Source organism: Fusarium odoratissimum (assembly GCF_000260195.1).
Source record: "Fusarium odoratissimum NRRL 54006 unplaced genomic scaffold supercont1.4, whole genome shotgun sequence".
NCBI classification, from domain to species: domain Eukaryota; kingdom Fungi; phylum Ascomycota; class Sordariomycetes; order Hypocreales; family Nectriaceae; genus Fusarium; species Fusarium odoratissimum.
Window position 1 is genome coordinate 990,106 of NW_022158690.1, and position 21,422 is coordinate 1,011,527.

The 21,422-nt window shown below is 47.2% G+C and overlaps 8 protein-coding genes across 15 annotated transcripts; 4 read left to right on the forward strand and 4 right to left on the reverse strand.

Moving 5' to 3' along the window:
- Positions 1-231: 231 nt before the first annotated feature.
- Positions 232-2,563, reverse strand: FOIG_03489 (uncharacterized protein). Of its 6 annotated transcripts, XM_031201371.1 has the most exons (4): positions 2,086-2,563; positions 1,272-2,033; positions 1,181-1,222; positions 232-1,130 (listed from the first exon to the last, which is right to left on the reverse strand). In XM_031201371.1, the coding sequence occupies exons 1-4, from the start codon at positions 2,320-2,322 to the stop codon at positions 864-866; spliced, it is 1,308 nt and encodes a 435-aa protein (XP_031068895.1). In that variant the 5' UTR covers positions 2,323-2,563; the 3' UTR covers positions 232-863. The 6 variants fall into 6 exon arrangements, with proteins under 6 accessions (XP_031068895.1, XP_031068896.1, XP_031068899.1 ...); XM_031201372.1 differs by having other exon boundaries at positions 232-1,222; XM_031201375.1 differs by having other exon boundaries at positions 1,181-2,033.
- A 1,015-nt stretch (positions 2,564-3,578) lies between these two features.
- FOIG_03490 (uncharacterized protein) lies at positions 3,579-4,617 on the forward strand (the record flags this gene model as incomplete). The annotated part of the gene is made up of 3 exons (XM_031201377.1): positions 3,579-4,335; positions 4,389-4,542; positions 4,593-4,617. 3 exons carry the CDS (start codon positions 3,579-3,581, stop codon positions 4,615-4,617), a joined length of 936 nt encoding a protein of 311 aa, XP_031068901.1.
- Positions 4,570-6,045, reverse strand: FOIG_03491 (uncharacterized protein). Its single transcript, XM_031201378.1, has 2 exons — positions 5,587-6,045; positions 4,570-5,539 (listed from the first exon to the last, which is right to left on the reverse strand). Exons 1-2 carry the CDS (start codon positions 5,843-5,845, stop codon positions 4,905-4,907), a joined length of 894 nt encoding a protein of 297 aa, XP_031068902.1. The 5' UTR covers positions 5,846-6,045; the 3' UTR covers positions 4,570-4,904.
- Positions 6,046-6,339: 294 nt separating this feature from the next.
- FOIG_03492 (uncharacterized protein) lies at positions 6,340-8,445 on the forward strand. Its single transcript, XM_031201379.1, has 3 exons — positions 6,340-6,975; positions 7,033-7,288; positions 7,341-8,445. Exons 1-3 carry the CDS (start codon positions 6,573-6,575, stop codon positions 8,296-8,298), a joined length of 1,617 nt encoding a protein of 538 aa, XP_031068903.1. The 5' UTR covers positions 6,340-6,572; the 3' UTR covers positions 8,299-8,445.
- Positions 8,446-8,599: 154 nt separating this feature from the next.
- On the forward strand, positions 8,600-14,843 carry FOIG_03493 (uncharacterized protein). 2 transcript variants are annotated; one of them, XM_031201380.1, is made up of 14 exons: positions 8,600-9,108; positions 9,159-9,289; positions 9,345-9,873; positions 9,924-10,153; positions 10,202-10,484; positions 10,529-10,762; positions 10,810-11,739; positions 11,789-12,124; positions 12,172-12,292; positions 12,342-12,529; positions 12,580-12,721; positions 12,776-13,252; positions 13,305-13,778; positions 13,831-14,843. In XM_031201380.1, the coding sequence occupies exons 1-14, from the start codon at positions 9,018-9,020 to the stop codon at positions 14,066-14,068; spliced, it is 4,404 nt and encodes a 1,467-aa protein (XP_031068904.1). In that variant the 5' UTR covers positions 8,600-9,017; the 3' UTR covers positions 14,069-14,843. The 2 variants fall into 2 exon arrangements, with proteins under 2 accessions (XP_031068904.1, XP_031068905.1); XM_031201381.1 differs by having other exon boundaries at positions 12,580-13,252; positions 13,831-14,456.
- FOIG_03494 (uncharacterized protein) lies at positions 14,578-14,869 on the reverse strand (the record flags this gene model as incomplete). Its single annotated transcript, XM_031201382.1, has 2 exons — positions 14,578-14,807; positions 14,860-14,869. 2 exons carry the CDS (start codon positions 14,867-14,869, stop codon positions 14,578-14,580), a joined length of 240 nt encoding a protein of 79 aa, XP_031068906.1.
- A 436-nt stretch (positions 14,870-15,305) lies between these two features.
- Positions 15,306-16,151, forward strand: FOIG_03495 (uncharacterized protein; the record flags this gene model as incomplete). The annotated part of the gene is made up of 2 exons (XM_031201383.1): positions 15,306-15,556; positions 15,932-16,151. The coding sequence occupies 2 exons, from the start codon at positions 15,306-15,308 to the stop codon at positions 16,149-16,151; spliced, it is 471 nt and encodes a 156-aa protein (XP_031068907.1).
- A 1,740-nt stretch (positions 16,152-17,891) lies between these two features.
- On the reverse strand, positions 17,892-21,232 carry FOIG_03496 (uncharacterized protein). 2 transcript variants are annotated; one of them, XM_031201385.1, is made up of 2 exons: positions 20,604-21,232; positions 17,892-20,550 (listed from the first exon to the last, which is right to left on the reverse strand). In XM_031201385.1, exons 1-2 carry the CDS (start codon positions 20,779-20,781, stop codon positions 18,098-18,100), a joined length of 2,631 nt encoding a protein of 876 aa, XP_031068909.1. In that variant the 5' UTR covers positions 20,782-21,232; the 3' UTR covers positions 17,892-18,097. The 2 variants fall into 2 exon arrangements, with proteins under 2 accessions (XP_031068909.1, XP_031068908.1); XM_031201384.1 differs by having other exon boundaries at positions 17,892-21,232.
- Positions 21,233-21,422: the final 190 nt, after the last annotated feature.

Below are 21,422 nucleotides of genomic sequence, written 5' to 3' on the forward strand. Positions count from 1 at the left end.
TACTGAAAAAAGAAGCTCCCCCACTTGGAGACGTGAAGTCATGATCGGAATTTTGGCGTGTCATCGTTAATGGACCCGCTGGAAGCAGGGATCTAACGCCAAAACGCTCCGGAGCTCTGGGTCGGACAGGGAAGAATGTTTAACGGAGCTGCTCCGGGCCAGGACAAGCATTCTATCGTTTGAGCATAGAGGACACAAGAATCAAGGCAGATGAGATTTACGAAAGATCTAGTCGATATGAGTTTTGATTATATTTCAGGGTCTTTCAGCTTCAAAGAAGCAAATATGTCCACGTATACTACTATTACGAGTACTGCTGAGCTGTCAATTATTGCAAAAGTAAAGAATTAGACGAAAACATCAGCCATCACCAAACATGATACGATTTCCCACAGCTTCCATGTCTAAGTGACATCCTTCCCAAAATGCAGTACTCTGTACAATTGGCCATCTCATCTTTAGACCCGGCTGCCTCAAACCCTTCCCCGATCCGAACCCCGGTCCCGAGGCGCATGGTCCCGCCCAAACTTTCGATTCGATCCTCACAGATCATCGTACATGGCCCAAGATCGAGAGTATAAGTGAGAAGTTCAGGGTCCAGAACCACAGGACCCTCAAGACCCTGCACGATCAAGACTTATTTCCTGCAATTTTCTACATCGGGAAATCTAACATTCTAAATTAAGTCCTTAACTCCTTATCTCTATGACTGAACTGTTCATGTAGCCATATCTTGCGGTTGAAACGCCTTGCATCCTGTGCATAACTTGTCCCTGCTGTTCCGTAACTTGCTGTTGAAAGCAACCCAAACGCCTCAAAAGTCCGTAAGCTCGTGCATTTCGTTATCGTCATGACCCGTACACTTAAACTCCCACCGATCTCTCCAAGTCGTCATCCTTCTTGGGCTCCTCCCCATCGTGACTCTCTCGGCTGACCACAATAAATGAAACAAAAACAACTGCAGCACCAACCCAATAGGTAAAACTCGAATATTGCTGATATTGCAAGATCTCGCCAATCAAAGATAGGGGTATTGTGAGAGATAAGCCAACTGTCACCACAAGGGGTGTCGTCATGAGCAGAGCGAGGGCCCATGAAATATCGCTGATGAAGGAAGACACCGCATTGAACTGATCGTGTGTTAGTTTTCTGATACCTCGGCGGAACCACAGTAACTTACAATAATGATGCCCCAAAGTGTGCTACTAGGTGGTAGTTCAAACTGGCCACGGTTAGCTCACAATCACACCACGGCTCGGAACAAAACTCACCGGTTCCAAGCCTGTCCAATGCAAGATGAAGAAGATGGGCCAAAGGAGAACCACGTTGAAAACACCAACAAGCCCGAAGAACAGCTGCATATCGACCTTGTCCTCATTTGGAACCTTGCGCTTCATCACCGTCACATAAAGACCATAAATAACAGCACTCAGAAGCGCCATTGAATCTCCAACCGCGATTTGTGTAGGTGACTTGTGCGGGAACGACCCTCTATCCTCATCGCTTTTGCCGGACAAATCCACAGTCGAGATAAGAATCACTCCTGCTAGAGAAGCTCCTACACCTAAGATCTTGGCTGTCGAGAACCGCTCGATTCCGAATAGGGAGCAGAAGATAAGAGTCCAGACACTACTCGTGGATGTCAGGATCGTAACGCTCGCGACGCTTGTGTATTCGAGACAAGCTGATGCAAAGTAGTTCGCTGAGAACCACAGCATGCAGAACTCGAAGCTCAAAACGGCAGTCTCCTTGAATGTCAGCTTCTCTTCGGAGGCTGCGGTTTCGGTGCTTCCGTATCCTTGCGATATCAAGCGCTCGGTTGCCTGTTCGTCCTCGGATTGATAGAGTGACTTCGTATTTATTCTGCCATGCTTGTAATCAGACCATAATTGCGTCGCATCATGTCGCATTCCACTGATTCCATGCTTCCGTAGGTATTTGAAGAACTTGGGTATTAAGGAGATAGCGAATATCGAGGTGTTGAGGTAAACGATGAAGAAAGGCTTGTTGTAGGTTTGATCAGAGAACATGTACTAAAAACATATGTTAGCTTGAACATGAAGGCTACCGTTTTGATGCTCCTACACTGGCGATGAAATTGTATAATGTCCATAGGAACACGGTCAGCAATAACAGCGCAAAGCCAAGGGTTCTTCTCGCAACACCGCCCAAGCCCAGTTTCGCCCTCAACCCAGCTGGTGATCTTGATCTCGACTCTAGTAGCGGGCTCGAAGGTACTGCCACATCGTTCTCATCTTGTACATGCTGTCGCTCTCGCGAAAGCGATCCCTCATCTGATAAAGTCGACATAGCCGGTGCCATCTCTTATCTTCGATGCGAAAGCAGTTTCCCCGGATGCGCGCAACTGTGCGCGTCTCGGCACGAGTCGCGATAAGCGAAGATGTTGGTGATGTCAGCGCAAGCGACCACTGCGGCTTTGAGAGTATTTCGATGGTTGTGTTTGAAATGTGGGAGGGAGATAATATTAATATGGTCGCGGATGTCGGACGGTTATTGAATTCCAGGGTCTCGAGCACGCAATTAATCGAAGCGGGGATCTTGGTGACACTTTGGGGTAATCATTCGCAAGTTTAAGATAAGGGTTCTATTTTTGAGCCGGTATCGGGGGTGGTTTATTCCCACCAGTGAAACCCATTCTGATGTCACTTATACCAAATTCACGTAAACTTGCGAGACTCTCAAGTCAGATCTTTTTTTAATTTTATATAATAGTTTGGATAACGACATTAAGCTGATGCACGGAGATCTTGGTCTCTAATAGACTGTGTTTGACACGTTCAAATTATCGAACTGATAAACGCAAATAAGGTAGCATTGGTATACAAAACTGAGCAGCGATGAGTATGAATGCGAAAGGCTTGACGACCTACCCATTTCTTCAATAGACCAAAAGTACCAAGCTCTTTGCTAGTAACGGCTGTAAACGTTATGTAATGAATGCGGTGTATTCGTGAAGGAATATCTAGGGTAACTTGAATGCCAGCAAAAGTATTTGCAGCAGGTAGACATATTGACCAAGTTCGAAGACCAATGACTAGGAGCAGATTTGAAACAGATAATGCCGTGATCTCAAACTCAATGACTTGGTCGATCTTTAATCAAGTATCATCCCTACCCGAGGGTGTTGACAGGGCGGTGATATAGCAAACACCAATGATGATAACTTGGCCTAAACTGACGGATGTATATAATTTCTCCCTTCTTCATTTCGGAAGGACCAATCAAGCACCTTCCTTCTAGACTTCAGACTCGAAGTTTGCTATGCAACTGCATGTATCCGTCGTGCTTGCCCAAATACACCCAAGCTCCCGGTTGGTCTTCTCGGGACGCCCAGATCGATTCACTGGCCTCCTAGTCGTTTCCAACACTGTCAAGCTGCGCCGGCAATTTACTTTCGAAAGTATCCAATCAAAGTCCCATCTCCTGCTATATGACTGTAATTCGGTTTACTGCATCCCTTCTGCCTATTTCTTAGACTCATTCTTGAACTTTCTTGATTTGTGTTTAAACGGTCGCACGAGTTAAAAGAGCAGTCGCCGCCTGCTCCTAAAGCATCCATGTCCCGCAGGAAGTCAAAAAAGCGCAAGAGCACCAATACAATGGTAAAGAATAAAGGAGTCCCAACGCAGAAAGAAAGTTCACCGTCAACCCGAGACCGGCCTTATATCACACGCAGCGCATCTCATCGTCTCTCTCAATCGAAAAGAGACAAGCGAACCTCGACGCTCTGTGTGCCGAAAGGAGACGAGATCCTGAGCTTTCCAGTTAACGAAGATCGCATGAACAGAATATGTCCTCCGTGGCGCCAATTCGAACTTCTGGGCGGACGCAAAAGGATGGCCGACACCAATGGCATGGACTTCAGGAATGAGAGGGCTAAGGACGCTCTCCGAATAGTCTTGGAAATTGTCCATGGCAAAGAAGTGGTGGACTATGAAAATTCCAGCCCCCGCCTTCTATTCTACATACTCGAAGTTCATGCCTGGTTGGGACATCCGAAAGCCACTTACAGCAGTGGTATGGATCCAAAAATGGTCGGAACTCAAGGAGCACAATTCTCTCCTTTTTTTCACAAGGACGCCATCTCAGGGTGTATCTTTGACATGGCAAAAAAGGCTAAGTACTTGTATCGGGTGAAAGACTGGCTGCTTCTGGCTCTCGTCGCCGAAAAGCTAAGACTTCACGACGTTATGCAATTGGTCCTCGACAACTTATGCCTTTTCTGCAGAGCTGATAAGAGGGAGTTGCCCGAAGAGGCAAGGGATTGCATCAAGGATAAGGATTGGGCCAGGATACAGGACCTCAAACTTATTGGTAAGTGATATACTTACTTTTGTATCTTGAATGTTGAACTAATTGTGCAACAGACAAGAACTTGCTGAACAAGCGTGAGTTTTATGTCGACAAAATCTTCAAGGGGCTACGTCTTCTTTCCCACCAAGTCCTCTATTTTGATGGAGGCATTCTTCCCAACGAAAAGATCTTCAATACCTATCAAGACTATAAAGTTGCAGCATGTTCGTACTGTAGATCGCTTTCGTCTGACGAATTTCATCGGGAACTCATTTCAGCGCATCTATGGCCGCTGTGCGCTGAGACTTACAGAGAGCGCGTCATCGATCTACTTCACGTAATCAGGGATATGGAAGAAAGGACTCTTGTTGGAAGAAATTGCAACCAGTTAACCCATCTTTACGATCACCTACGGCGGATGTGTACCGAATCGGAGCGTTAGGGATATAAGAATTGGTCGGTGAACTCGGTGATGAATTGCCGTGGGCGAAATGGTAAGGCGGGGAGAAAAAGATCGGATTGACGAATAGCCATAAATTTGGAGTTGCTAGTTCGTAGTTTTTGCTAATTGATCGGTCATTAAGGCCAGCTTATGACGAGAACACCATGGCCTGAGGCTCCATGCCCTTGCCTTCAGCCAAAACTCCCGCCTTTCTCAAGATGGAAACCGTGTTCTGAACAACCTCAGCCCGAACACCCTCAGTCTTGGTAGGGAATCGGACAGTCTTGAGCCACTCTCGGGCATCAGGTTCTGTGTATCCAAGGCTGCTTGAGATGTACGCGACAGCTTCCTCCTGATTGTCATTGAAGTGCTTGATACCCTGATCCAGCTTTCCGAAAAGGTCCTTAACACGGGCATCCAGACCATTCTGGGTGAGCTTCGTAGAAGCAACGATCTTCCAGCTGCTCCAGGGAGTGTAGATCTCGCCAACGCGACGAATCTCACCAGAGTCGTAGAACTTCTTGGAGGTGAAATGCTCCCACATGAAGAAGTCGGCCTCGCCGCTGTTGACGGCATTTCGAAGATTCTCAAAGTTATTGAGAACAACTGTATCGGAGAAGGGCTTCTCTGCAGCGCCGGGGGTCAACCAGCCTTGCTGATCGGCTAGGACAAAGCCCATCACGTAACTTCCTGAGCCAATGCGTGAAACGCCGATTTTGCCGCCCTTGAGGGAGTCAACAGAGGTGATCTCAGGGCGCTTTGCACCAGTAGAGATAGCCCAGCCTTTATGTGTTAATGACTGTTTCATCGTCATGGCGAAGAAGACTTACAAAGAGGTGTCTCAACATATGTGCCAACAAGACGATATCCACCATCACCCTCAATACCCTCCTTGCCTAGACCCGCAATCCAACCCTCAGTCAGACCAACAGCTACATCGATCTCACCAGCTCGAATAGCAGTGACCATGTGGCCGGTGCCTGAAGGAAAGGGAATCAGCTCCGCATCGAGACCGAAGTGCTTCTGAGCAAAATAGAGGGGAGTTGAGAAGTGCTCTGGCACGTAGCCAATACGAAGAGGAGAAGACATGACTGAGATGTTTGATCTATGAGTTTGAAGAGCCTAGGTTGACCGTAATAGTCTATTGTACTTTGAGTGTCGTTGATTCTTAAAAGGGAGAGACCGGATCCGGAGAGACGGATGGTACGGATGCGGGGTTTGATATACGGCCCCGCTACGGCAGTTGACGGTCCTGCGAAATAGAGTTTCTATCCATCACGGCATCTACCATTATTTAAGCGGCATAATTCGTGACACCTCCCGACAAAACATCGATATCCATCTTAGATGTGACGTTTACAACTTCGTTGGGCCCCTGACTATTCTTGGTGCTTATGTGTAACAACTTGGTGCATAAGGAAGAGCATTAAAATCAATGCACAATACGGAGCCAATTCCGCCTCGGAAACAAATTGTGTAACAAGAAGAATCCGATACGATACGCGTACCAGCACGGTCCAGGCCTAAGCCACGCAACAAAAACAGCCCTACAGAGGCTCAGCGACCAAGAACAAGGGGTCGTCGGTGGCTTTCCAACCCCTGAAATCTCTGAAGCTGTCAGCCAAGAAGCTAAATCTGGGGATCGGATACTTGAAATAGCCTAGCTAGCCTAGTCAAATTTCAAGTTAGCTCAGCCTCCCTTGATTATTCTGACGTCTTCTCAAATTTCTTTCTTTTAAAACCAATTTCAGCCATCTTTGGCTTCTCCAGGCCGGATGGCATTGTTTTGAGTTGTTCCTTAATCTTTTCTATCAATATGGTACCTCAGTATCATCCCGTTTCTAGCGAAGATGTGGAGTTGGAGTCTCATCTGGATGTGCCTCTGCTTGATCTCGAACCGCTAGAAGATGATGCAGTAAGCGATAACGAAAGCCTTCATTCTCATTCAGAACCGATTCCAAGATATCGATTCTCGCGATGGGGCGTTCATTCACCGAAAAGAATTGTCATTTTGATTGCTGTCATCAAATTTGCTGTTGTTTTGAGCGGGATGTTGTTGCTTTTGCCGACTGCGCGTTTGATTGAGGATATGTTTTGCCATATACACTACCAGGATACATCTACGGACATCATCGATGAGATGAAATGCAAGGTTGATGAGGTTCAATCTCAGCTTGGATACTTGTATGGCTGGAACAGCCTCATCACCTCTATTGTTGGTGAGTAGTACCCCAGACGGATAACTTACCCAGTATTCAGTGTCTAATATTTCCCAGGTCTTGTCGTAGCCTTTCCTTATGGGATGATGTCCGACAAGATTGGCCGTAAACCCACTGTGATGTTGGCATGGTCTGGCATTGCCGTGTGCTTTCTTTTTGCTCCCTTCAGCATGAAGGCGTTTCAAGGCGAGCTTCGAGAAAAGCCCTATCTTTTGATCGTGGGAGGTTTCTTTCAGATATTCGGCGGTGGCATTCCGGTAATGTTTTCTACCCTCTATTCGATCGCAGCCGATGTCAGTTCGGAGGAAGACAAGTAAGTGGACAGAAGATCATTCTCTACGGGCATATACTAACATCACCCCCAGAGCCAAGCATTTCTTATGGCTTACGTTTGGTGCGACTTTGGGAGGTATTTCAGGGCCTATCATTGCAGGCATCCTAATGAACAAGTACGGACCTTGGGTTCCCGTCTACCTTGTCTTTGCCACTGTTCCTATCATCGTGGGCATCCTCTGCCTGCTTCCTGAATCCTTGACTATCAACCTCAAGCACCAGAAAGCTCAGGCGGGCAAAAGCGCTCCAACCACCTTCAAGGGGCATGTATCACATGCTATCAAAGATCTCAAGCATTCAGTTGGCATGCTCAAGGACCCAAGTGTTCTCATGATCATGGTGACATTCTTCGTGACGAATGCACGGTTTACGGCTTACACGACAACCCTGGGCCAATATATCAGCAAGCATTTCAAGTGGAAGATGGCTGAAGTGAGCTTGATTCTGTCTCCTTTGGGAATTCTAAATCTCATCATCCTCGCCGGCTTGCCCAAGGTATCGGAGATTCTGGTGTCCCCTCGATTTCGAATGTCAGCATTTGGCAAGGATTTGTTCTTGACGCGAATCTCGACCGGAATACTCGCCTTTGCAGCCTTTTGGCAAGGCATCAGTCATAATGCTGTCATGTTCCTTTTTGGTCTCTTCATTGGGACGTTTGGCGCGGCCGACAGTCCTCTGGCTCGCGCAACAGTTACACACTACGTGCAACCTGAGTATACTGCTCGACTATATGCCTTGATAGGTATGATTGAGGTGATAGGGTCGTTTATCGGAGGACCAGTCCTGGCTTGGTTCTTTGACCAGGGTCTGAAGCGAAAAGGAATCTGGATTGGATTGCCTTGGTTTTACGTCTCGTTCCTCTGTTCTCTGTCTTGGATTGCGCTCTTCTTCGTTAAGCCACCGACGAAGCGATCACGAGAAGATCCTACAGACAGCGATGGCTACGAAACAGATGATTATATGCCAGATGATCCATTGCGACTTCAGTAGTTGGAGTTTGGAGGAGCGACAAGCAACAATCTCAACATTGACTGGATATGCCAAATTTAAGAAACATATTCATCTACTATCTACACTGAAAGATACCCAAATAGAATACTTTTTTATTACTACTATACAATACTTCGTATCGCTGGAGTTTGTAAGGAACAATACTCTTCCGACATAGGTACCTAGGAATAATTGCGATACGCTTATCAGTTACCTTCCGAATAAGGCCATGCCAAGGGACTTTTGTAAGTCGACCAGCAAATGATAAAAGTCGCCGAACTCGCAAAGGAAATCGTCCCAACAAGGATTTTGATCCGTCTCCTCATTTTGACGGACTCTATTCGTCCGAGATGCTCATTATTTTGCGGCGTGCTGACCGATGCTGCCAAAATCAACTCTCGAATGCGGCACGACCTTTTCACTATAGGAACGTTAACATGGCCAAACTATTAACTGCATCAACGTCGTTCTAGATTATCTGTAGTGGTTGCAGAGTAACCACAATCGCGTACGGCTTGTAGGATCTGTGCAATTGGAGCTGATGCATGCATGAGCAGGGTACTACCACGCTATTGGGTCCACGGGTATAAGGTCTCAGGGACGTCAACTCCATCTATATTCTCCTTGGCTCGCAACATTCTGCATCCCAAGAGGCCAAGAAACACTCAAGCTTGGCCTTTTTCTTGGGCTGCAGGCTTTTGGTGATAGTCTTAGCCGTTATGGACGGCTACAACTCTACGGCCTGTGGCGATAGCCTCTTTGGGCCCAGCGTTTGGACCGAGGGTTGTCGCGGTGGATTTGATTTCACCTGTGAGCACACCAGGGAACTTGACGTGAGCAATTGACTAACTGTGTCTCAGTATCTTTTCAAGAGAGTATCCTCAGCATCGTTCCATCTGCTATTTTTCTTGCAATTGCCGGCCCACGAGCCTTCTACCTCTTTAGAAGTCCAGACAAGACCAAGCGTCACGCGACATATACACCAAAGCTGGTAAGAACACTCTTGGTTGTCTTCCTTAACATTTTGGCTAAATTAAACTACTCAGATCACTTCCGCCATATATTCTGTCTTGCAGGTAGTTTTAATAGCTTTAGTTCCATCCGCCAAGAAGCTCAATACTCGCTTCTCACTAGCTGCGGCCATTCTCAATCTCTTAGCAGCTTTCGCCATTCTTTTGTTGGCTCACGTCGAGCACGTCAAATCTGTTCGACCGTCATTCATTCTCACTGCGTATTTATTTGTCTCGCTTCTATTCGACGCCGCTCGACTTCGTACAGAATGGCTCATGTCACTGAACATTGCGTATGCTGCAACTCTTTCAACCTCGACAATTTTCAAGTTGACCTTGCTTGTACTAGAAACGATTGAGAAACGCAAGATATTGATATCAAGCGAAAAGCCAATTTCAAAAGAAAGCACAAGCGGCCCCTTCAGCCGCGGGTTCTTTGTCTGGTTGAACTCACTCCTCATCTCAGGCTGGGCTACTGTTCTGACTAACAATGACCTGCCTACCATCTACGAGAAGCTATCCTCAGAGAAGCTCGCAGTTCGTTTCGGAAAATCATGGAAGAAAGGTAGGATACCATAGTGAGATGAAGTCAACACCTCTAATTCGAGACTACAGCCACCTCGAAGAGCAAGAAACCTTCTCTATTTCTGGCAACCGTGACTGTCTTGAGATGGGAACTTCTTGGTATAATACCACCTCGTATTGGTATGATCGCTTTGAGTATCTCTCAACCCTTTCTTGTCAGCAACGCGTTACGATTCCTCACGATGCCCGAGTCTGACTCGACAATGAACTTGGGTTATGGCTTGATTGGTGCATTCGCATTCGTTTTTATCGGTTCTGCGGTATGATCGCCCCAAGCGATGTAAGTTCACCATGCTGACATTATATAGCTGCTCACAGCGTGGTACGAGCATCTGACATTCAGAGCTGGCGCCATGGTTCGTGGTGGTCTCATGACCATGATTTACAGTAAGATGATGAAACTTCCTACCGACGACCTCGGCGAGTCTTCAGCTGTCACACTCATGGGAAATGATGTGGAAACCCTGATCGAGAAACTTCACATGCTCTTGGTTGAATCCTGGGCGAACACTCTCACAGTTGGCATTGCTATGTACCTGCTGGCAGCACAGCTTGGTGCTGTTTGTGTTGCTCCTATCGTCACAGCAATCAGTGAGTAACTCTGTCTTCTGGTCCAATCAATTCTAACCGTGTAGTCTGCCTCCTGCTTACGGGTTCCATTGGCAAGATGATGGTCGCTCGCCAGATAAAATATCAGAAGGCCACTCAGGACCGCATTAATCTTACTTCTGAGGTTCTCGGCTCAATGAAACCAGTCAAGATGCTTGGACTATCGGAAAGATTTAGCAGCCTCATTTCTCAGAAACGGGATGAAGAGATCAAATCCGGTAAACATTACCGCCTGATCAATGTTTATCTGAACTGTATCAGTAAGTAGTTCTGGTCTGGCAGATATTCTCTTTGCTCACTCTTTTAGCCAACTGCAATGTGGGAATGACTGAAGCAATCACTTTTGGCGCGTATGCCCTTGCGGCAAAGTTCGGAAACGGTGAACCATTCTCTGCAGCCCAAGCTATCACGGCATTGTCTATCTTGGGTGTCATGATGGACCCTCTATCGCATCTTCTCGGAAGTATCCCAGGATCTTTCTCAGTCTTTGGATGCTTCAGAAGAATGGAAGATTTTCTCAATTTGGAAGAGCGAATTGACCGCCGCCAAGTTAATGGCCGCGTCAAAAACACTTCCAGATCATCTTCGGAGAGCTCGCAACCCGTCCAGGAAACCATCGAGGCGACTCCATTGAAAGATATCCCAGTTGGAGCCGATGGAAGTCGAATCGTGATCGAGGATGGCAACTTTCTCTGGGGCGAGAAAGCTGTTCTTCAAGACATCAACACAACTTTCCCGAGTCACAAGAATGGATCGCTTACCATGCTTGTTGGTCCGGTTGGTTCCGGTAAATCGAGTCTGCTGAAGGCTATTCTGGGCGAAACAACGTCTTCTATGGGTAATGTGTCTCTGGACGCATCGGAAGTCGCATTTTGTGACCAGACTCCCTGGGTTATGAATGCGACAATCCGTGCCAATATCATCGCAGAGTCCAAGGGATACGACAGCGCCTGGTTCGAGACAGTCATCAATGCCTGCGACCTGACCATCGACTTGGGACGGCTTCCTGAAAGAGACCTTACCCAGGTTGGCGAGCAAGGAGTCAAGTTGAGCGGTGGACAGAAGCAACGAATTGCTATAGCTCGTGCCCTATACTCCAGGAAGCCTGTGGCCATCTTTGATGATGTGTTTAGTGGACTCGACAAGGTGACTGAGCAGATCATCTTTACTCGCGTCTTTGGAAAGGATGGTGTTCTTCGAAAGAATGGCACTACTGTTATTTTGGCTACACATGCAGGTACGTTATTACTAATGAATCATGCTTCAGTGGTTTGACGTCCTTTTAGTGAACAGGCTCCCAGAGTCTGACTTTGTTGTCGTCCTTGAAAAGGGCGGGAGACTTGTTGAGCAAGGAACTTACCATGAACTGCGATCCGGAAATGGATATATCCACGATCTTGACATTTCGAGCCACGACGATCACGATGACCAACCTTCTGCCGAGACCAAACCTGTAGAGGAGAGTGACAAGACCGACAACAAGGACGCGGTTGAAGATGAACCGACTGAAGTGCCGAGTGATCGAAGCGTGTTTATGTACTACTTCAAGGCTAATGGGATACATAACATGCTCGCCCAGATACTCCTTATCGCCAGTGCAGGGGTTATTACGTCCTTTCGATGTAAGTTCTCTATTGAATAAAATCTACACACTGCTAACCTGTATCAGATGTTTGGGTCACTTGGTGGGGTGATGGAAAAGGTCGTGATAGCAGAGATATTGGCTACTGGCTCAGCATATATACCGTCCTGTCTGCCTTCGAGGGCATTCTTATTACGCTTGCCATTGCGTGAGTGAAACCGACTGTAAAAGTGCGACCTTTACTGACAAGAACCCAGGATGTTCCTTTTGGTTTGCGGACCCGTTAGTGGAAAATTGCTTCATTCACGACTCCTAAACGCTGCTATGGGCGCTCCCCTATCCTTCCTTCACAACAGTGCGGCGGGATCTCTGATCAATAGATTCAGTCAGGATTTGCGCCATGTTGACATTATTCTCCCTATGGCCTTTTCCATCTTCCTCTTTGGTGAGATATATCTATGCATTATGGTTGATGCAAGCTAATATCCATTACAGAGGTTGCTGCATGCTTTGGTGCTGCTGGTCTTGCTATGGCAGCTGTCAGCTGGTTTGCCATCTCAATTCCATTCGTGATCGTTGTGCTTGCCCTCATCCAGCGTTTCTATGTCCGAACATCCAAACAACTCCGTCTTCTGGAGTAAGATAAGCGTGATCTTGAATGGTTCAATATTGTTACTAACACATTGTTTAGAATCGAACACAAGGCGCCGCTGTTCTCACATTTCCTCGAGACCATCGACGGACTGGCCACAATTCGAGCCTTTGGTTGGATTCAGCCGTATACTGACAAGGCGCTGAGTCGAATTGATGATGCCCAGAAGCCAGCTTATCTTCTCAACTGTATTCAGCGATGGCTGACTCTGGTTCTGGATATGGTGGTAGCATTCTTGACGATCATTCTCGTGGTTTTTGCTGTAACCCTCCGCGAAAAGATTGATCCTTCACTTCTGGGTATCGCGCTTGTCAACATGATGAGACTTGGTACCAACATGAAGGGTATTATTCTCAACTGGTCGATCCTCGAGACATCACTGGGCGCTATTGCGCGCATTCGCATGTTCTGTTCTTCTGCACCAGATGAACAAAAGACAAACGAAGACAATGAACCAGGGGAATTGTGGCCGAGACAAGGCAGTCTTGAAGTCAAGAATCTGGATGTTCAGTATGAGTAAGTGGGATCTACACCAACAAAGGCTTTGTCCAATGTGTTGACTCTATAGGCAAACTACTGAACCTGTGCTACGCGGGCTTTCGTTTAGCATCAAACCCGGACAAAAGCTTGGTCTTTGTGGTCGAAGTGGAAGTGGAAAGAGTTCTTTCGTCCAAGCCCTTCTCCGCATGGCAGAGATCGTCAATGGCCAGATCACTCTTGATGGACAAGATATTTCGACGGTACCTAGATATTTGATCCGCCAGCGTTTAAGCTGCTTGACGCAGGATCCATTTGTCTTTGGCGATACCATCCGTGCCAATCTTGACCCATGCAATACGGCGTCAGATGATGAGGTCAGAAGCGCCCTCGAGCGAGTTGGTATCTGGTCTGTCATCGAAGCCAAGATCGACGACAATAAGGATCCTCTTGATGAGAAGATGGACGAGAACTTTTTGTCTCACGGTCAGCGCCAGCTTTTCTGTCTTGCAAGAGCGTTATTGAAGAGAAGTTCACTGCTCATTCTTGATGAGCCGACAAGCAGGTAAGCCATTTCATCAACCTTGAACTTTTCTTGTTTCTGACACCGTTTGTAGCGTCGATACACAGACAGATGCAAGGATGCAAGAGGTCATCCGTACCGAGTTCTCGGACTGTACGATTATCATGATCGCTCATCGCATTGATACACTGCTCGACTTTGACAAAGTTGCCGTGTTGGACAAGGGTTCTTTGGTTGAGTTTGGAGCCCCTCAGGAGTTGTTGAAAGACGAGGCTGGTGCATTTGCCAGATTATACCGGGCGAATAAGGGGAGGAAGACTGAGGAGCAGTGAGTGTGTGACGCGTTTGGGGGCGGATTGTTTTCCACTGTAGCACTCCAGTCCTAATTCAGAGCCTGCTGCTGTGATCAATAATGTTTCGCGCCGGTGATTCTACTGGTTGAAGACAAACGATATAACTGAATCTCTGTCACGGACATGCACCAGGCGAATCACGGCCTCTAGTGAAGAGAAAAGAAGAGCAGTATAAGTTCACTCCCTCCCACCCATTCTGCCCTTCACTCGTTTACCGCACCATCAACTCAATCTCTCAGCTACAATCACTAGGTCGACTAAAAATGTGCCAAGGGGTCATCTTTTGGGCACGGTGTCCTGTCTGCCGCATCCGACACGAAGTATCGCGAGCATATCGCCCCATGTGCGAAGAAGCTGAGAACACAGACCTGTGTACTTATGGCGCTTGTTTTTTAGGCGTCGACTGGGTATTCCGACAAATCAGTCCAACTGGATGGGGTTGGGATCGATATTGCAGAGAGTGTAGGCCTCCTCGATGTAGACGTACTTTACGCCTGAATAGGAGGCTCGACAGGACTGGAAGAGGGGTGAGGGTTCATGGAGTTATCTATGCGCCACCTGGGTTGAGTAGACAGAGTAACGAGGATTTGGAGATTAGGCTGGAAGAGCAGTGAGACACTATCAGATCGATAGGGTAGAATGGCTTGTTCCAGACAGGGTTCAACAGGGGCTAGTTTGGATAGTGGCAACTGGGCATCATCTCCAAAATATGATATGTCTGTTGCAAAGTTCAATTCACAAATTAGATTATGGTATTGTTCTAGACTTACGCGGCGTCATCACGTTATGTTCTGGTGTTATTTGTTCTTTTTCGATATTGTGTAGTCAAAAGAACACGTATCGATTTATCTGTATTCTTTTCGTGATAGATCATACAGAGCGTCTCATATTCCTGTTCCTATGCTATTACTGTTCTTTGTCTGTACAATCGGTTGTGAGTCACGGACGCCTCGTAACATATACGAACAAAGGATCTATTCGCATTATGAGACGAAAATGTTGGGTTGGCTTTAGAACGTTCACTGTCTTGAACTATTGAATATGGAGCTGCTCCCTCTCCGGTGAGTGACTGTTGCTACTGCTATATATTCATCCTCAAAGCCATTACTCTTCCAATCCTTTCCACAATATTACAAACCTCAATCCAGGAGGAACAAAAGAAACGACCCAAGACTTTTACCAATTCTTTCATCAACTCTATCATCAATCAACAATCATGTGCGAAATCAAGATCTGGTGTCGCAAGTGCATCGTCTGCCAACGCGTCCATGAGATCGAATACTGCAAACATCAGGATGGCTGTGGATCATGCGATGTAATTCGCACTACTCTGCCTGACCAGTCTCTCCAAGGTGCAAACGAGAACTACCGTTGTCGAGGCTGTCGATCCAGACATGCTTATGAGAGTCATCAACTCAACAACCAAATCATGGAGGCTCGCGAGGACAACAAGTATGGGTATTCCAGGTAAGAAAGTTTCCTAATAGAAAACCAAGGTAGGAAAGTAGATCATGTGATGACATTGCCTTTTGGTGTATCATCACGGACATGGTATCACTCCAATACAGTATCACAAATTGCCTTTGAACACTACTAATTCCACCATCGTGCAGTGACTCAGAATAAGTCTAGAGGTTTCCAGTGACTTACAGGCCAAATTACACCCTGATTCACTGTCCCTAAGTGCAAACTGATTCATAATGGCCGCGCGTCAAGGCCGTTTGTTCTCTGAATGACCTTCCCATCTCGTCTCTTTTCCAATCTTATAAATACCTCTTTATCCCCTATTCCCCTTTCCTCTCTCATAGATAACTCATATCCTCAATATTGCTTTTTCTATAGATATTATCAGCGTGTCTATCCCTTGCGAGATCTCTCCTTCGGATCTTTCAACCTACCTACCTATACACCAACATGTGCCAAACGCTCGTCTTCTACCGAACCTGCGCGCATTGCGATGGTCAATTTCGCCTCTAGGAGACGGCGAAGTTGCTTCCAGATTGCGACGACTGCGGCACCCTTGGGCGAGGTGCTTGCAACGACGGCGTTACTCTGGCGCTAGAGCCTCATGCCGATGACCCTTTTCGCACGTTTGTCTGCGATGACTGCGGATTTTATAGACGGCGTCACCAAGCAATGCTCTGGTTCTCACGCATCAGGCTGTGGCCTTAGATGACGAGTTGCTGCGGAGCGGGCACCTCTGGAGTTTGCATGGTTGACTTCAAATCAATTCGTGTGGAAGACTCTCGACCAAGCAGATATTTTCATATGCGAACATCTCAACACTCGAGGGAGTAACAAGATAAGGGCTGTGCCCGAGAGCATCTCAAAGCTTATTCTCCCATCAACTACCGACTAATTGGATGCTTGTAATAATCTTGCACCTACATAAGGTAAGACAAGGCAGCTTATAAGATTTTCATATGCTGGTAGCTGACCGTCTACTCCATTCAGGGGTTCTTCGCCTTCATTGAAAAGACACACAGATCACAAGAAATTGATTTGATCAAGAACATATATCTTATGATGGAATAATCCAGCTGTTGCATCAGGATCGAAGTTTTTATTGTCACTTGAGAGATTGGTTGGGGGCTGTCAACTCAACTGGCAGGACTGGTCATGGATAGAGGTAGTACGAAATAGAACACTACCATAGAAACAGAGCCCCTTTTTATCGAGTTTTCTAATGTATTGATTTTGTTAGAATGAACCACGATTAATAGTTCTTGAGCCTATATTCATTCTACTTAGTATATATCTCCTTACACGAAACGAGCCATATACGATATCGTCGCACAATGTGACCCATATATGTCGGTGTCAATGGAGTTCTATTCTTTGAAACTATCATAAGTCTTTCTAACTATTGTCACTTCCGTGATCCAATAAGTAAACAATGGCCTTAGTTAGCAGTGAGACGATTCATCCTTGCACCCTTTTTCAGTTGGTTTCGAGTTACACAACCAGTCAACCTCGTCGTCGTTTCCTGTCAGTTGCCCGACTTTTTGGGAAGCTATTGAATCCAGACCAAAAGCTATCGTGTGACTCTTTTTTAGCGACTTGTTGGCGTTATTTCATGTCCGTGATCTCCCTGGCTCGTTGCATATCATCATTTTCTTCCACACGAGACTGATCAGCTCAAGGAGCTTAAGGGCACTGGAGCGAAAATCAAAACCAGAACAGCGATTCAAGAATATCATTAAGTTCTTTGCGTATAGTAATGATATATATAGTCCTCAAATAACTAACTAATGTTAGCAGTGTTTGGGGTGACTACTTACAACATCAAGCTCCTAAGCCATTATGCATACCTACCATGGCATATCTTTGGATCCTTTTCTTGGAACACTGCAAATTCTCTGAACGAGAAACACTTTATGGCTCGGCTTCAAGAGAATGTGGGATTCTTCTTCCAATAGCGTCGTGAAGCCTCTACGCCAGTGAAAGTGACCTTAATAACAGCCGAGATAGCGCGAGGCTATGCGGAGAGTCTTGCATTCCTTATCATTCCGTAGAATGTGGTTATAGTATTGATATAAAATATCTTGCTGGTGAGCTGTTCACTGAAGGATCACCTGTCTTTGATGAGTTGGCGGAGGTTGCGAGACCATTGGGGCCAACTTTGTTTACAACATCTCGTTCGGGCGTAATATACTAGGGCGTGTAGTAGAGTTAAAGATTATGTTGATAGCGAGGTGAAGTCCGCCTGTTTACAATCCGCCCTTGAAGTATTGCATGAACCGTATTCCTCTCTAGGCAGCATGCACATGTCTCGTCCGGCAAGACGTCACGCCAAAGAAAGCTCAAAAACAGCTTGCAGTAATTCATAATTTCTATGTTATTTCCAACAATTATATGACGGCAATGCTATCCAAAACACGGATCAACGCCTTGAATGATTGATATACAGCTGGCAATCTGCCAATCATGAAGCAACTCCCTAGCAGCAATGTTTACCCCTTTCGATAACGTATTTTTCCTTCTCTTACTCCTCATGACTACCCCACATTATCGTAACATGTAAGAGAGATCCGGCAGATCTCGAAGAATATTTGCGACGATCTCGTCGTCTTTAAAGGACTCAGCGGCTGGTTCTGGTCGCGGAGGGACAGGTAGTGATACCGGCCGGGGCTTTTTAGGAGAAGCCATGTCTTTGAATGTGTCAAGTGGCGTAGGAGCTTGTAGCTGTTGGCTTGCAAACATCCCATCTTCCTTTGGCCTAACTGGCTTGTTGGAATCATCGAGCAAACCTAAACCCCATGAGTCCCATGTACTGACCTTGTTTGCTTGCTCGATTGGTGATTTGGCCTTGTTTGATATCAGGTTTGCGGATGCAAGACTTGCCAAGGGCGGCCGAGGTGTTCCCAAATCAATTGTTGTGGATCTTGAATGATTGGGGATCAAGCTCTTCACAGGGGAAGCAGTCAAATCGACAGTAGTCGATCGAGAGTGGCTCGAAGCTATGCCTTGCAGCGCTGAAATGTTCCAGGGGTCCGTGGGCGATTGAGCGTGGTTAGGCGCAGAGCTTTGAGGAGGTAAAGGCAGAGTATCCGTAGACGGTCGGCCGTTAGTCACTATTTCAGATTGCGGTGCACTCTGGACTATGTCATCCAACGGACTTTGAGCTGTAATTGAGGGCTGACTGGTATGGTCTTTGATGTCATTCGAACTATCATCCACAATCGCATCCATGGAAGTAAACCCGCCGGTTGTTTCAGCTGTGGGTGATGAAACCATGTCGCCCCAATCATCATCGTCATCATCTTCGCCCCAGCCTGCGTTTGTTGGAGGTTGTGCTAGAGGGGATGTCGGTGCTTGCGATACCGATACCGGTCGGTTTGTTGATAGAAACGAAGGAGGATTGAGTGGAGACTGTGGTTCCGAGATCGTAGGTGACGCTGGGAAATGTAAAGGTTGCGTTATAGAGATAGGTCGGTTTGTAGGTTTTAATGGTGTAGGCTTGATAGGAGAAGGAGGCTCCTCGGTGATACGTGGTCTTGGAGGAGATGCCAAAGGAGGTGCCTTTGTCTTTGACACAGGGGATGTTTTCGTGGCCTCAACGGGCGACGTTTCAACTGGTAACCTCGGCTCACTTGTGGTCGAAGTGCGAGGCGCAGAAGAGGGTGCAGCAACAGTTGGCGAAGGAATGAGGTTGCTACCCCATCCAAACGCTGCAGCTGTAGGCGACGCGACGGTTCCTTTGGAAGCTGCTGAAGCCTGTCTCGAATGATTCTTCCTCGCCAAAAGTTCGGAGATTGAGATCTCGGTGGATGGCGCCGATGAATCCCAGTTGAAGATCTTTGCACCAGCTGCACCACCTCTTCGGCCGAGAACAACACGGCCCGTGATCGAGTCTTCCTCCATCCATCGCCTGACAATTCTGATTGCCTGTTCACGAACCTGGGAGTTTCCCCAACCAACGCGAACATAGTTTTCGTCGTCTCCCAAGTTGTGCTTCCGCATCGAACCAGGTCTCGACATAAGATACCATGCTTTGCGCTCCGAGATGGAAGTGAAGCTGTCGTCGATAATGACATCAGGAATCGGCTCCGGGGATGGGAAGCTCGTTTCGATTGATGGGAAGATATCATCCAGCTTTGTCATGTCAATTGCGAATGGTTCCGAGGGTGGTTTCGGCGGAGCTGGTGCTGGTTCTTTGGATGTCTCTTCATGGCTCGCCGTGTCAGTTGTTGTTACTGTTGGCTGTTCTTTGGAAACTTCAACTTCAGGTTGTTTAGCCTCGTCTTGCTGTGCCTCCTTCATGGGTGATTCGAAATCCGACCATGAGTCTGAGTCTGTCTGCCCTTGATCTTCATCCTTGGGTGACTCTGCAATTCCATTCTCCATCACATTCTCGTCTTGATCTAGGGTTTCTTCAGACACGATCTCGACTTTCGCGTCTGGCTCGGGTTGAAGTTTCGACTTCTCTTCCACCTCCGCTTCCATCTCCTCTTCTAGTCCAACTTCAAGTTTCTCATTCGACTCTTCCTTCAATTCCTCCTCCGCCTCGACCTTCGCCTGTAATTCCTCTTCAATCCCATCTGGTTCGTCAACCTTCATGTCAATCGTGACATCCTGCACCGAAGCATTGTCCGACACCTTCCGCATGGATGGATCAATAGGCGAAGTACTATGGCTACTCTTTGCCATATCATCGTACATCTCCACCAACTCAGAAACCTTATTGGAAGGTTGTCGCAAAGCAGGCGGTCTTATTCCACGCTGTAAAGCTGGTCTAGGTACTCCACTCGGTGATTCCGGTCGACCTTCATCTTCGATCGGTAAAGGACTTAAGCTCCTATTCGAAAGCGCCGGGTCTGCTTGCTGCCAGATATCTGCTGCGTTCTCTTTAAGTGACCGCGCAGGTGATGGTGTCCTCGTTGCAACACGCCCTACAATCGGTCGCAGTCCTTCACCGAGACTAATCGCTGAATCTCCGTTATCCTCCTTTCGTAATCGTGCTGTATCAAACGTTGGCGAGCGTCCCCATGGATCCGGGGTCGGCGATGGTAACCTCGAACCAGCTGGACTACCCCCCATGGGGCGCAAGCCAGGACTTCTGCCCCAGCGCGGGCTACTATCTTTACCCGCCTCGGCCCATCCGCCCCATGCATCATCATCTTCGTTCCATGGCGTATGAGCAGGCGAAACGCGCTGTGAACTGCCCGAGTGGTCTGCAGTGAAGTGCGCATGTGGCGGCGGCGCGGGAAGGTCTATCTTCGGTGGCTCGTCGTTAGTCCAAGGGGAACCCCAGGGATCCTCCATGCTGGGCGAGCGCACATGTCGCGCTGCCGATAACAGGAGAATAAAATGAGAGAAGTAATGTGAGCGAGTGATGTTATTGTGATCGATTTATCATTGCGCGCGGTCGAAGGAATGTGGTGAGGTAGCTCAAAAGCTTAGAGTTCCAAGGCACAAGCGGCAAGCTTTCGTAATCGCCTTCAAAATAGAGGCAGTGGGAAAGAGGGTTCAATGATTGAGCGGCACAAAACGAATAGATACAGATACGGTTTGGCTCGCGGCTTAGATATCGGCACGAGGCGTTGAGCTTAACGAGATGTAGAATAAATCGTCAAGTTGTTTTGGTTTGGAGGAATGAGGAACAGTTCCAGAAACACGTCCACTATTATTCGTGGATCCTGAATCTTCAGGGGCGCGCGGTCCCCCAGGTCTCTAATTTGGCCCCGCAAGCTTCCGTCATCACTATCAGGAGCTCAGACAGAAATGAGACTGTTATTGCTTTGAATTTCTAAAACAGTCACTAACTTTAACACAATGCAATAATTGTTGCTAGATTGGTAATCTTTTCACCAACTCGAATAGTATGAGGGTA

Excerpts from the sequence above, each read along its gene's own strand:
- FOIG_03489 (XM_031201371.1), bottom strand. The coding sequence starts at position 2,322 with ATGGCACCGGCTATGTCGACTTTATCAGATGAGGGATCGCTTTCGCGA. Across the intron at positions 2,034-2,085 it reads TATACAATTTCATCGCCAGT|TACATGTTCTCTGATCAAAC; the intron begins GTAGGAGCATCA and ends ATATGTTTTTAG. Across the intron at positions 1,223-1,271 it reads ATTGGACAGGCTTGGAACCG|TTTGAACTACCACCTAGTAG; the intron begins GTGAGTTTTGTT and ends AACCGTGGCCAG.
- FOIG_03491 (XM_031201378.1), bottom strand. The coding sequence starts at position 5,845 with ATGTCTTCTCCTCTTCGTATTGGCTACGTGCCAGAGCACTTCTCAACT. Across the intron at positions 5,540-5,586 it reads ATATGTTGAGACACCTCTTT|GCTGGGCTATCTCTACTGGT; the intron begins GTAAGTCTTCTT and ends TAACACATAAAG.
- FOIG_03492 (XM_031201379.1), top strand. The coding sequence starts at position 6,573 with ATGGTACCTCAGTATCATCCCGTTTCTAGCGAAGATGTGGAGTTGGAG. Across the intron at positions 6,976-7,032 it reads CCTCATCACCTCTATTGTTG|GTCTTGTCGTAGCCTTTCCT; the intron begins GTGAGTAGTACC and ends AATATTTCCCAG. Across the intron at positions 7,289-7,340 it reads GTCAGTTCGGAGGAAGACAA|AGCCAAGCATTTCTTATGGC; the intron begins GTAAGTGGACAG and ends CATCACCCCCAG.
- FOIG_03493 (XM_031201380.1), top strand. The coding sequence starts at position 9,018 with ATGGACGGCTACAACTCTACGGCCTGTGGCGATAGCCTCTTTGGGCCC. Across the intron at positions 9,109-9,158 it reads CGGTGGATTTGATTTCACCT|TATCTTTTCAAGAGAGTATC; the intron begins GTGAGCACACCA and ends ACTGTGTCTCAG. Across the intron at positions 10,485-10,528 it reads TCCTATCGTCACAGCAATCA|TCTGCCTCCTGCTTACGGGT; the intron begins GTGAGTAACTCT and ends CTAACCGTGTAG.
- FOIG_03496 (XM_031201384.1), bottom strand. The coding sequence starts at position 20,854 with ATGGAGGATCCCTGGGGTTCCCCTTGGACTAACGACGAGCCACCGAAG.